Below are 14020 nucleotides of genomic sequence, written 5' to 3'. Positions count from 1 at the left end.
TACAATTGTATAATATACAGTACTTTCAAGCAAACAATAGCTTTACATCATTTCAATCTAAGCTGTTTAGACTGTTCTAACTCCATTGTCAAATCAAGGCTTTACTGCCAGGTCAGGAGGAAACTGTAAGACACTTCCGGGCTACTAGTGGTATTACTGGTCACGTTTGCACAGAGCTCTCTAACCTTCAGTTGCCTAACATCCTTTGTTTATTGCTTTACTGCTTGCAAGCATTTCTGGAACCAGTAGGTCAGGTGGTTACAGCAAAACTGTGGTCAACACCTAGATGTAACCTTCTATCAAATGAGATGTAACCACAGATGATTAATGCACCAGATTAAGCCATAATTGCCTCATAATTTGTGGCTGAAAATTTTGAAAAGCCTTAAGGCTAAAAAAAATATTACCTTTTGTAAACAATTCCATGTAGAACCAAGAGAAAATATTTCAAAAGCATTGCTCAAGCAATGTCGCAGAAGAAGCAAAACACCATGCTGCTGTCAAGCATTACAATGTATATCTTAATACATAGAGGTATTGAGATGTATAGGGCTTCATCAAGTTAAGTGTACATAGTCTACACTGCAGATTTGTGATGGTTTACAAATTTATGGAGGTTTTGGTCCTGTTGGATGTCATCTACAGTAAACATGCTTTAATGTGTACAGTATACAGGGGACTGTACTGTAGCCATTGTCTGTCATTTTCTAACAAAAGTAATCAAGAATGTCCTCCAAGTTACTGTACTTTCGTGTATGTGCAGGGCTGTAGCCACAGTCTGTTCACAAATGTGAAATCTTATACTGCACAATGCAGTTAGAATGTTGGAAATGATAGACACATTTTGCATCTAACCCCTAACCCAAATATTTTAAAATTATCCAAGGGGTGGACAATACTGTGTCTGAGACCCCTCTTTCAGGGGGACATCAGACTCCTTCTCTCACTTCAAACTCTGGCTAGATGGCATTGTAAACTGCATATGTAAAGTTTAAGAAACATTGTTGCTTGTTATACACTAAATCCAACTGGCTGGAGTTGTGACATTTTTACGGTTTAGGCATCACATGCAGACACAGAAATACACCCACACAAATACACCTACTGTACAGTACTGTACAACCAAACTTGATCATATACTGTACAGTAGGTTCCTGATGCTTTCAGCATGGGAACTGAATAAGACACCAAAATGGCAAACTACATTAAGGGTTTGATGAAATAACTGGTTGCGAATCAAGACATTCCTTAAAATTACAAGGCTTTCACATATTTTGTCCCTGCTGACCTAAAAATCTGAAATGACCTATGACCACGATCGAAAGATAAAGAGTTCACCTAATCAATTGAGGGATATTAATGTGCTAGACTACAGTGAGACCCATCCATGTTTCTCTTTCATACTTATCATTTTTACAAGAATTTCACATTTTTGACCTTCATGAAAGCAGGATTCATCTAATTACTAAAAAACAATGTGACTCATTTCTACATGACATCCACCTGCTATTGTTTGACATCCATTCAAAATTTCCTTGTTGGGCTACTATATTTAACTGGCTTGACATTGTGACTTCTGCTGACCTCGAATGCCCCTCCACTATATATATTAGAAATCATCTATAATACTCAATATAGGTTATCCACATACTAGTAGTAGACAATCCATCCATCCATGTTCAATATTTTGAGATATCATGTATACCCTAGGGCTACTCAGGAATATGCTGCAGCCTTGGTCACATTGCATGTAAACTGTACAGTTAAATGTGAGTAGATCATTGCAGCAGCTGATCAAACTCAAATGGTAAATGCAAGTGATGGTGCTGATCATACTGACTTTGTTTTAACATATTTTAGCCAGGCAATAAAGCAGACCTTTAATTCCACTTATCCTGTCAAAAAATATAACTTTTCAACAAAGACACTGTATATCCATATTCAGTGCTACCCATTGTATAGCTGATGAGAGTACAGTATGTTTAATTGAATATTATAAAACCAATAACATTTCACAATATTAGTGTATATAGTTTTGTCCCCTGTAGAGCATACCTCTCTCCCTTTCACTCTTTTTTCCCATTTTTTCCTTATTGTTCTCTACATAGTTACATGGTCCCAGAGTTCAGTGACTCTGTGATTATTAGCCCCATTGTTTGCTTTAAAGAGGAGCACACTGTTCCCTTTGTGGTCTCTGGCAGGCTTTACCACAAGCTCTGTTATGACTTGTTTGTTAAAGGAATTTTCTAGTAAAAAAAGTGATCCAGTCCTTCCTGTCATATCATCTTTTGTCTTAGTATTTCACTATTAAGCCTTGCCATATCATGAATTGTAGTTTTTGTGATAGAGTGCATGAAACATTGGCCCTTCCTGCCAGACAATTTGAATCTAAGGACGTGACGTCAGTGCATCACATTGGTCACACTCGATCAGATCTCACTCAAGCTTGGCCTTGATACGCAACACATGAGTGTGTATAGAATACGCGTACGGCTGTGAATACAAAAGATCTCACATTAAGCTTGGACTTGATTCACTACACAGGAATGTGTACAGAATTTGCGTACGGCTGTGAATACAACGTAATGATGTCACAGAGGCCTCTCTCCTCTGCTGGAAAGTTAAAAGAGATTCAAACAAGAGCCCAAGGGCACTGTGGCTCCTTGCGTAGGGGTACATTATATGACAATACACATAATATTATCATAGCAAGATTGGGCTCAAATGGTCCAAGTAATTGTGGTCCTACATGTACCCATAAAGTAACCGACACTATAGCCAACACTTTTGTGATCACAAATTGTGATCGGAGTTTTGATCGGAAGGCACTTTTGAGATCTGAATATGGCGTCGAAAATGTAAGAAATACAAGGTCACCTACAAGCGGGTCAAGAGATATGATAACATTGGTGACCTCCGTCCTCAGATCACATGACCGTTAAGTTTAAAAATGTTCCACCACCCCATTCACAACTTGTCCCAAAATATCAATCGTGTCAGACCTTGGCACTGGGAGTTAATTGCATTAAATATCTAAACATTAACTTTGACCTTGTATAACTTCACACAAAGGTCACCTGGGGTCAACCCATTGACATTTTTGATCGGAAGGTACCTTTGATATTCAAATCTAGCATCAAAACCAAAAATTTTCTTTTTCACCCGTTATCTCCCAAAATAAGCACATTTTTTCTAATGTGACCTTTGACCTTTTGACCTTGGTTTCAGATGTAGTTTGATCTCCTGATTCCAAAAGTCAACACGAAAAGTCTGTACAGCCATCCTAACTCCGAACGAAAACTTTGACCCATTGTATCTTCACACACAAAGGTCACACGGGGTCAACCTATTGACATTTATGATCAGAAGGTACCTTTGACATCTGAAAATAGCATCAAAACTGTAAAAATCCCCAAAACACTGAAAGGTCACCAGAAGTCAAATTGAGGTCAAGGGTCACCCAGATGCGGGTCGACAATTGGATTACATTGAAGCAACTCCCAACCCTAACGGACAATTTGTTCTCAAGTTATCGCAAAAATACTTGTTTTTTAACATTAATTGACCTTTGGTGACCTCGGATCACATAAATGTTACATTTCAAAATGTTCTCCTAACCAGTTCACAACTTGTCCCAAAATATCAACCTTGTCGCACATTGGCACTGGGAGTTATTGCAGTTTGAATATTTTGGGTTTTTGGCCTCTAACTGACCTTGACCAGTGTACCCAAGCAAGTGTCACAGACGCACACACAGACACACACACACACGCACGCGCACAAACCTGACTACATAGGTTCCTTTTGCTAAAGCAAGGAACCAAAAATCTCACAAATAACAAATATCTGAACAACATTGAACATTTTATGAAGAAAAACTAGTTAGGGATCTCTGGAAAGTTTTAGCTCTACAAAAGGTTGCTAACTTGCAACTTCACAGGGAAATTTCCATCTAAACCCTATTTTACTTTCAGCAATTTTAATTTTCCTGGCTACAGTGTAGCTTGCTAATGACAGCGTCCCTGCAATCCCCTGAATGAAGTGACGCGATGACGTCACCGTCTCTCTCCAATGTTCAATCATATTAGATTAAGTTATGCGCGAGGTTCAAAAATTCACTTCTCCTGAATCATAGGATGAAAACATCCCAAAACTAGGACTGTGGCGATGATAATATTATGGATTTTTTTTTCAGAGACCCAATAGACTGCCCTAAAGAATTCCTTTAAGTGTCAAAGGTTTCTCTGATGTTATCTTAAGAATTTGGTGGGAGACAGGTGTAGTTCCAAATCCAGTACTCATAGGTCAGGCTTTGTTTCATTCTTGATTAAATCTTTATAGTTATAAGAGTTATTTCATGTTCTGTCTACTGTAATCTCTGGAGAAATAAGTTAAAGGTTTTGGGAAGACAGTTTGCCTACTTTCTGAAAAATATGTGACCAAGGTTTAAGTAAAATCTTGTCTAGTAGGGTGGGAAAAATAATTTCTCTCAAAGCTTCTTTGTTTTAAATTTCTAAAAAACACTTAAGTTTGCAAGCAACTCTACCATTCATCAAGACACTCCAAGCTGCCATGCATCTGCAGTAGAGACAAGCTAGAAGACTGTTAGAAATTAGTTACATTAATTTCAATACAGGTAAAGAGTTCATCTTTCAACTTTGCCCCAAACCCCTTAGGAGCCTAGTCAGTTTCATTGTGCATACCTTCTGTATGTTACCTGTGAATGTATGCACTATGCAGGTTAGTTCTGTGATAGCAATGTGCACACAGAGTACCAGCCCTTATTAAGTGTAATTTGGAATTAATTAGTATATTGATCTCCTATGATGGCAGAATGCACAAAGAATGTATTTATTATTTAGGAATTAATACCTGTAACAGCTATAGTGAGTCTACAGGTACAGTAATTTCTATTGTAATGTGTGTAAATTCTGTATCATTTTAACTGAACATTGTTTAATAGCTGTTTACAGGGTTGATCACTTATATGCCCTCAGCAATAATGTGTGTACGGTTATGTCCTAACCTACATTGAATTAATGTGAGAGAAATGAAAGTGCTTCAGGTTATTGGTCCAACATTGGGATATTTATTAGTTTTATTGTATTGCTGTGATTATGTCGAGCATTACCCGTCACTCTAATGCACTCATATTTATTGTTCAGTTAGTACTAAGTGTCGCCTATTCGAGCTATGTTTAGATCCCATGATGCAATGCTGCACTTTTACTAGTTGCCATGGTGACAGGATTTGCTGAACTTTCCATCAACTTCTGGGTTGAAAGAGTTGTAGTAATATATTTTAGTAGATAGGACTGGGGCTCTATTACGGTTTTGTTAAAATGTTAGCAAGTATTAGCAGCCCTGATAGTCACTCTTAATTGGTACAGACTCCATCAGATCTGATAAAGCTGATATTCTATATGATATAGTCTCTGCTTTGTAGCCTACTTTTAGTACAAGAGGTCGCTGAGGTACATGCAGCCTAAACAAAGGTGTTTGTTGCCATGGCAACCTGTTGTCTAAGTCAAAAGTTGCAAATGGGCCGAAGTGGTAAGAGTGCTACTTGTTGTTGTTATTAATACTAGATGAGGGATTTCCCTGTTAGAGTTTAGTACTGCAAAATTTCCCGCTCCCAAACTTGACAGTCATTTGTTGCTGTTAATTAGCCAATGTCTTATCAGGAGTCATTATAGCTAAGTATTATGTGTAAATTTTCTTCTCATTTTTGCTCTAAATTCATTCATATTGCCTTAAAATAGCAATAAGTGTGCTCATAGGGGATGTTCGTATGCACCGAGCCCAAATATGTTTCTATTGGAGGTCTACACAGCTTTTTATAATGCAAGTAATTTCTGAGGATTTTGGAATTTATTCAGCCTGTGATGTATGTATGTAATTGCTATCAGAGGTTTTGCTACTTTAATCCAATTAAAATTGTATCCTCATTTTTTCTCTAAATTCATTCATATTGCCTAAAAATAGCAATAAGTGTGCTCTTAGGAGATGTTCGTATGCACCGAACACAAATATGTTTCTATTGGAGGTCTACACAGTTTTTTATAATGCAAGTAATTTCAGAGGATTTTGGAATTTATTCACCCTGTGCTGTATGTATGTAATTGCTATCAGAGGTTTTGCTACTTCAATCCTATTAAAATTTTCTTCTCATTTTTTTCTCTAAATTTATTGATACTGCCACAAAATAGCAATAAGTGTGCTCTTAGGAGATGTTCGTATGCACCAAACTCAAATATGTTTCTATTGGAGGTCAACACAGATTTTTATAATGCAAGTAATTTCAGAGGATTTTGGAATTTATTCGCCCTGTGCTGTATGTATGTAATTGCTATGAGAGGTTTTGCTACTTCAATCGTAAATGTTCTTCTCATTTTTTCTCTAAATTTATTGATATTGCCACAAAATAGCAAAAAGTGTGCTCTTAGGAGGTGCTCGTATCAGATTACCTAATCTTAACAAGCTGGATTGTGTACTGTGAAATGAAAAAAAAATGGCACTAATTCATATTTGATATAAAACTCCCTAAAGTATTTACTTTGTATTTCTCAATCAGCAGTTTGAAATTTGAAACAAAATTTTAACTAAAAATTTGAGTCCCAAATTTCATATTATTTCCAAGACTCGCAAAAACAGTACAAATAAACGTAATCTACAGAAATGTTCGCAGTCACTGATACCTAACTTGGTAGTTTTTCTAGCCTATTTTCATTATTCTAGATGTAAAATAAAATTCCTATGTTTACCTTTTTACACTATCCTACTGTACTTACTGTGCTGTATACATCCAGTATTCCTTCTATTGTTGTTGCAAACATCAACCTGTTTACATCGTTTATCCTGATTCTAATCAACGACTCATTAATAACTCGGAAAGTAAACAATGTATGATTCTCAGAGAGAGAGTAAACAACAACAGCATCAACAGGGAGAGACCAACATGATACAAACACCAGACCAAACTCACTGCTTACAGTGATACTGTATGCAGATGGGTAGTCTGGTGTGTTGTATTCATGTAACATCACTCCCTCCATGTTGTATCTAATGGCTCTAGTATTCCTGAGTGTAGATATAAACAGATTATCTCCATAGACTGTTATATCTAAAGGATAATCACTTACTAATCCTTCCAAGGTGATTGTCTTGATTTTATTTAAACTAAAATCAAACACAATCACCTCGTTAGGAGACAAACCAATAAATATCTCTCCCTCTCTGACAGTCATACAGTTGGCTGGTCCACCGCGTAACAGATCACTGTGTGTGGGTATGTCGTCTGTCTTGATATTGAAGACATCCAACTGATCACCACACACAGTGACTATACGAGAATCATCCAAGAATGAAACACAACGAGGCCGCCATCTTGAAGGATTCTTAAATTCTTTAGAATAAAACCGAGTTATAAATGGCGTCGAAGAATCAGGAATATTTAATGCAAACAGGTCTATGAATGATGTCCCTGTGACTTCGTTGTAACCGCTAACAGCAATTTTGGTAGAATCCACCGTCACATCTTGCAACTCCCAGCCGACTTCACCGGTAAACCTGGGCAACTGCGTACGATGAACTCTTTAATATACAAGGCAAAAAAAGTACAATATTAGGTCAAGTTTACAAGGCCGTGTCCATGGTAACGGAGAATGTTATCATACACTATGCATATAGTCGCTGGAGAATGAACGTTTTCATAACAAAAACAAGAAAATAACGGAAGCTGAAGCATCCTTCCCAATACTAAATAATAAAAAAGAAATAAAGAAATAAACAAACAACTAAACAAACTAACGGATCGAGTATTTTTTGCGAACATGTTGAGAGGAATTTCGCCCTAAACACGAGCTCTGGGATATGGAAATAGCTATTTACACGATTGAGTGTATCAATTCATATGACATACAGTATAAGCGAGCACCCGGATCACGGGTGAACATTATGCTGTGATTTATTAATTATTAAAATTAAGAAACAAACAATAAAATAATTGTGGATCAGTGAGGAGCGAGGGCTTAATTAGGTTACTCAGAAGCTGGTGATTATGTTTATTATATTCTCAGGCTGACCCTCCCTGTGCAAATTATAAAAAAGAACGTAAAAAAGAAACAATTAACAGGAAAAATGTACAGAAGGCCAATTTTAATAAATTGTAGACAACTATATGATAAGCAAATAAGCAAACGACTATAAACAATCAATTAACGGATCGAGTATGTTGAGAGGAATTTCGCTCTAAATGCGAGCTCAGATCTGTACGTTCCGTGTGAGGCGATCCCATACAAAAAAGTCCTGCATAAAATCCTGCAGGATCCAGCTGCGGGCCGATTTTATGCAGGATTTATGCCAGGATTTGGCAACATCCTGCATGCTTTTGAAGGATTCCTGTACATGCATCATGGAATCCTGCATGCATATGAAGGATTCTTGTACGTTTGGAAGGAATCCTGTTACATATACACAGGACTTTTTTTATTATATATATGCAGGACTTTTTTTGTATGGGATTGGCCCGTGGAACGGCCTTTAATTTGTAGAGCGCCTGGATCACGGAAAAAAATGGCACGATAACGTTATGCTGTGATTTGTAGGGAAATTATTAAACAAACATAAAAATGTTAGGCGTGAGAGCTATAATTGTTCCTTGTAAAATATGCATATACCCCGTCCCCCCCCCCCCTTCCCCGCGCAAGGTAGGTCAATAATTAAAGAAATGAAAAAGAATGACAGGAAAATTCGAGGCCCCCTCCCCACCCCTCCCCCTTACACTCCCGCCGCCACCCGTTCATTCCTTTCGCCAATGCTAAATAATTAAACGATTCTCGAGAATCGTGCAAATAAATCAACAATAATAAGCAAATTACAATGTAAAAAGACAGGAAAGATTAACAAAAGAACAGCTAGGATCGTTATAGTAATTAAAAATAGGTGGCAATATAGCTATTTACTACGTACCATTCAGTAAGAATTCTTACGGAGTCTATACCGACCTTTGAGTACCTTAATTCTCCACAAAGCTTTCTGTTTTCTGCAGCATGCGTAGCAATATCGCCCTATACTGATCCTTCTTCCTATTTTGAGAGAGTTCTTTAATTAATTTCTCTTGGTCGGAAGATACCTGTCACTTGGCCAACTATCAGAAGCACAACACCTAACAGAAAAGAACTGGTCCAGGACATCCGCACGATTTTGCAAACAGACACAACGGGCGAAAGTTTTAAAATCGATGGCGCTATAGCAATTTGTGTGCTGGATTAATAAATGTAAATAAAGCGGTAATGTATAATAGATGGCGGGCTTCCACAATTCATTATCAAATCAAGTTTAACACCCTACAAAGCGGCCGCAAGGTGCTTTTCGCAGTAGAGGACGTCACATTCTTATCAAATATAGGCTTAAATAGAAAGTGCATTTCCATGAACAAAAGGCCCGCTTTCCTACGCTTATATCCTTCACGAAGAAGCCCATTCAGAAGGGAATTTCAAATATTACGAGTACTGTAGTGAATTACCAAAATTTATGATATTGCCCATGTACGACGTTAATCTGTTCTCTAAGCTCCAAACCCGAAATGCGAACCATATAAGATAGATTTGTGGAAGGGGTCATACGTAAAGGTCCATGTGGTTCAATGTAATATGGATATTTGAAAGACATATACGGTTGTATATGGCATGAGAAATGCCTATAGGTAACTTATACTTCGTTTAAAATATCTACAGCTCTTCATTGTTCACTAATCAAATCAAATCATACAAATACCACATTTATAGGACAAACTACATTAATGGTACGTTAATGGTAAATTATAAACTTGGCTAATCATTCATAGATAAACTTGGCTTTTATCCGTATGACATCTATTCAATAAGATCAATAATAAAAGTAAAATGATACATTAATGTTTGATTGGATCATACGGAGCATACATTCAACCAATCAAGGGGAGCAGTGGGGCAATCACACCTAATTCAGGCTGGTTTTACACCCCTTGAGGGGTGTTGGAGCGGTGCGGTTTGTCTCTTGGTTAGTATTTCAGCACTTGATTGTGTTCACTAATATCAAATCGGAATTACAATTAAATGAAACCACTACCTTATAGTACCCTAAATGTAAAAGTAATTCCTTTCCCTCACATTTATTGTTATGCTTGCAAGTCTCTGCGAAGGAATTTCTCACACTTTAACAACTTCCGGTGAATTCGTCACCCCCCCCCCCCACCAGGGCTTTAAACAAATTCCGGTGATATAAAACAAATTCTCTCTGAAAAGTAATATATGTGTGTGTTTCAAAGCGCTATTCGAGAATAAGAATATCCAAACCTTCACAGAACCTGGACACTAGGGCTAAAAAAAACATTCCACAGGAATGATCCCCTTAAGAAGAAATAACACCGCGGCGTAAATAGTTTGGTACTTAAGGCGGATCCCAACGAAAATAAAATAACCTTTCACCCATCCGCCAAAGTCAACGCATAAAAAAAAAAATCACTTCCTTAGCTACGTACAGTTACAATGAAATACGTCTCCTCGTACACCCAACAAAATGGTAAGTAAAGCGAAAAAATATTGGGGGGGGGGGGGCTGTTGCTCCTTGCTATTACGCCACTTAAATATTTCAAAACGCTTCAATGTCTGAGGGCTTGGCCCTCTAAACCCCACCGGGTCTCTTTCGAATATATTTGACGGTTAAGCAGTTTACATGATGATTCTTTTAATGTAAATCAATGAACCGGTTATCAAGATCCCGATGTTTCTTTGACCGATTCGATATTTTTCGCAGACACCGATGAATCGCTAGCAAAAAAACAGAGGGGAACGATAAATTGTACCGTATGCCACGCCCCTAAGCCATTTCTCTGTCTAAGCTAGTGAAGTTAAACAAAGCTGCCAGTATCTAAGTCTTGTCCGTCGCCAATAGATGGACCTACTTATTTACCTCAGAGATGACTTTTTTTCTGCATGTTTCTAGTTACCACCATTTCCGTCTGCACCGTAGCAGTCCAGGCACTGATGTATATAGTGACATGGATATACAACGGTTTTGTGTACTTATATACGGGATAATCCTTCTAGCTTCAGTTTCAAACTTCGACAGGTTTTGAATTTCACTTGTTAATGTTGTTTGATATTCTTCTCTGTCGTGAGGTTTCCTTTAAGACTATATGCTGTCGGGAAACGATGCTTTGAAAACGAGCTTATTGCCGCCAGTGTCACATGTATAACTCACAAGAGAGTGAAAACGGCTGTTTACATTTATTAGCAAATGCACTGCATGTAACTATGAAATGGATCTCAACAGAACAACCTAACACACACACACAAACTATAAGACTTCCCTTTGAATTTCAAAATATATAAATTCCGCATTTTTTCTCATTATTTCTAAAATTCATATTACACAGCCTCAAATATGAGAGCGCAACCCTCTTGCTTAATTATGAAGAGAGATAAAGAATTTAAAATTAGATTAACGGTCGCATTAATGAATACTGAGATTTCACCAGTGAGTAATACTATATTTATAAGGTCTGTGTGCCCATTATACCTGTTTGTTTCTACACACGGGCGAGTCCTGAATGAATCAGTGACGTTGACGTCTTATATAGAATGACCTTTAACCTCATAAAAAGCATTATATTTGTATTGACCCAGGTGAATCTACTTACAAATTATGAAGTTCATTTAAGTTGCGCCTCTGGAGTTATGGTGTTTACATGATTCTCAGACTTCCATCACTATTAACCTTGAACGATCTTTGACCTCCACTATAAATACAGAATGATTCTTGTACTCACTAATATGGATCTCTATACCACACATTCAAGTTTCAATATTTGAGGCATTGTCATAAAAACATTATCAAACGTTGACCACTATTGACCACACATGAGCTTTGACCTCAACATTACAAAATTCTTTCTTTGTACCAACTAAGGTAAAGTGACTTACAACGTATGAAGTTTTAATTTTGGAGTTATGTTAATATAAAAGTTTTGTGTTGTTATTATTATTATTATTATTATTACAATGTTTTAATTTGTGGACCTCATTAGAACATAATAAGTTTCTTGAACTAGTTAAGATGGATTCACATACGACGTATGAATTTCATCTAAACTTTAATTTAGAGTGTTTACAAGGTTTTCAGGCTGTAACCTGTGTTGAACTCAAGTGATCTTTAATCGCCATATAAAACAACAAATTATTGTACTCAGTAAGGTAAATGCACACACCAAGTATTAAGTCCATCCGAGCTTGATGTTTACCTTCTTGAGTTATCTCGTTTATAAGGTTTTCAGACTTTGACATCTGTTGACCTCGTATGTCCATTTGCATCCGCCAATTTCAATTGGGTTCTTTTACTAACTTAAAAGACAAATCCATATACAATGCATCAACTTCGGCCATCACATACTTTTTGAGTTATTGTGTTTAAAACAGTGCTGCATACACCCGGACGCACCGGCCCAAATACCACACACAACATCAACATCAAACAAATTCCTTATGACTCCGGCAACTTAAAGAAAAAAAGAACTGGGGAAGAAATGAACCGTCGCATCATTGAAAGGAACACATGGATATATTATGACATATTAGAATGAAGCATTTGTGAAGAGGGAGATGGGTGTATCCTTTAGTCTAAAGAGAACGGGAAATGAGGGAATTAAGACAGTAAAGCGGGAGGAGGGTCACATAAAGCGGGTTACTAAAGAGGGTACTACTTACGGTGTGATGATGGGAGGCTTCCTAATGTCCATCTTCTGACAGATTTCTCAAAGTTGCGCACGATCCTGCTCAACTAAACCGAAATAATAGTACTTAAGTAAAGGTTCATACTAATCATGCAATACAAATGCAAAATGTTTCTATCTTTCGTATCAGTAAACAGCATTGCACCTTTAACATATACGGGTTTGAAAACTATATACATGTCTAACAAACGCACAGCGTTGTTGTTCTATGTAGACATGTTCAATAGGCTACTTTCGGAACACATAATTTTAATACAAGGTTTCATTGATGCTGAGAAATATACAGCATAAAATTGGTGCGTCCCAGAAGGGATTGCACCTTTGGGAGAATTACTGTGTTGAACTAAGTACAATCAAATACGACTATATTAAGTAGAAATATCTGTTTTCTTTTCATTTAAATGTACCTCATATACAGATTCAAATGGTATGGTAAATAAGTAGTATGATACATTATCAAAATAGTGTAACAGTAAGATATATTGATGCAAACATGTTAGTTCTCTCATTAATATTTCCAATAATGAACTAAGTATTTTACGAGTTGACAATAGGCCTACATTGCAAGAGCGTCAAGAGGAGTCTATAGTTTTTCATCTGAATTGAGGTTGACCACTCACTAAGAGTGAATGTTTTATTATGGAGTGATATGTAAGCTACAGTAATAACGCTATAAGAACTTCACACTTAAACCTGATATACTAATATCAATCCAGTCAAAGAATATTCCCATAGCTGAACTGAAGTTCATTGTTTAAAATGATTACTGGAAATCTTAATTCATCACAAAATTTGATGAACGTATCTGGCAACAGTTGTTGTCTATATTGTCTGTATTTTTTGTGTTTTCTCCACAATGTAAGAATCACTTAATCACCGATAAAAACAATACAATTAATAAGTAGACAATTTATGACATTTAATAATGTAAGTAAACATCATATAACAGGAATGCAAAGCTTGTCAAGATCATCTGCCATGATGAAACACATATTACTTGCAGTGGCGTCACCAGACTTTCAGTCTGGGGGGGGGGGCACAGGGGGGCACCAGCATTTGATGGGGGACACTTAGTTGGATACGGATCGCCGTCCTGGGGGAGGGGTCTAAGGGGAGGGGGTGCCCCCTCCAGGCGCGGCGGAACGGGAAAATTAGGGGGGGCTAATGTGTAGAGACTATCTAAGCGGAGCGCCACCATTAGTTGGCGCGGAGCGTACAAGAACATTTTGGGTTTTCAAACCCCCAGATG

General features: G+C 37.3%; 2 protein-coding genes across 5 annotated transcripts in view; one reads left to right on the top strand and one right to left on the bottom strand.

The window, feature by feature from the left end:
- The window catches only part of LOC139977744 (uncharacterized), an 831623-nt gene that overhangs the window by 172868 nt on the left and 644735 nt on the right, over positions 1-14020 (top strand). The window lies entirely within an intron of this gene.
- LOC139977735 (uncharacterized) overlaps positions 1-14020 on the bottom strand; it is a 41175-nt gene that overhangs the window by 24865 nt on the left and 2290 nt on the right. For all 4 annotated transcript variants that reach the window (XM_071987297.1, XM_071987296.1, XM_071987294.1 and 1 more), the window contains exons 2-3: positions 12746-12818; positions 6791-7592 (exon numbers count right to left, since the gene is read on the bottom strand). In XM_071987297.1, the coding sequence (XP_071843398.1) occupies positions 6791-7592; positions 12746-12777 (834 nt within the window). In that variant the 5' untranslated portion in view covers positions 12778-12818. The remainder of the gene's footprint in view (positions 1-6790; positions 7593-12745; positions 12819-14020) is intronic.

This window comes from Apostichopus japonicus, chromosome 12 (assembly GCF_037975245.1).
Source record: "Apostichopus japonicus isolate 1M-3 chromosome 12, ASM3797524v1, whole genome shotgun sequence".
NCBI classification, from domain to species: Eukaryota; Metazoa; Echinodermata; class Holothuroidea; order Aspidochirotida; family Stichopodidae; genus Apostichopus; species Apostichopus japonicus.
The sequence above is the reverse complement of the archived record's forward strand: the minus strand, read 5'-3'. Positions and strand labels throughout refer to the sequence as shown.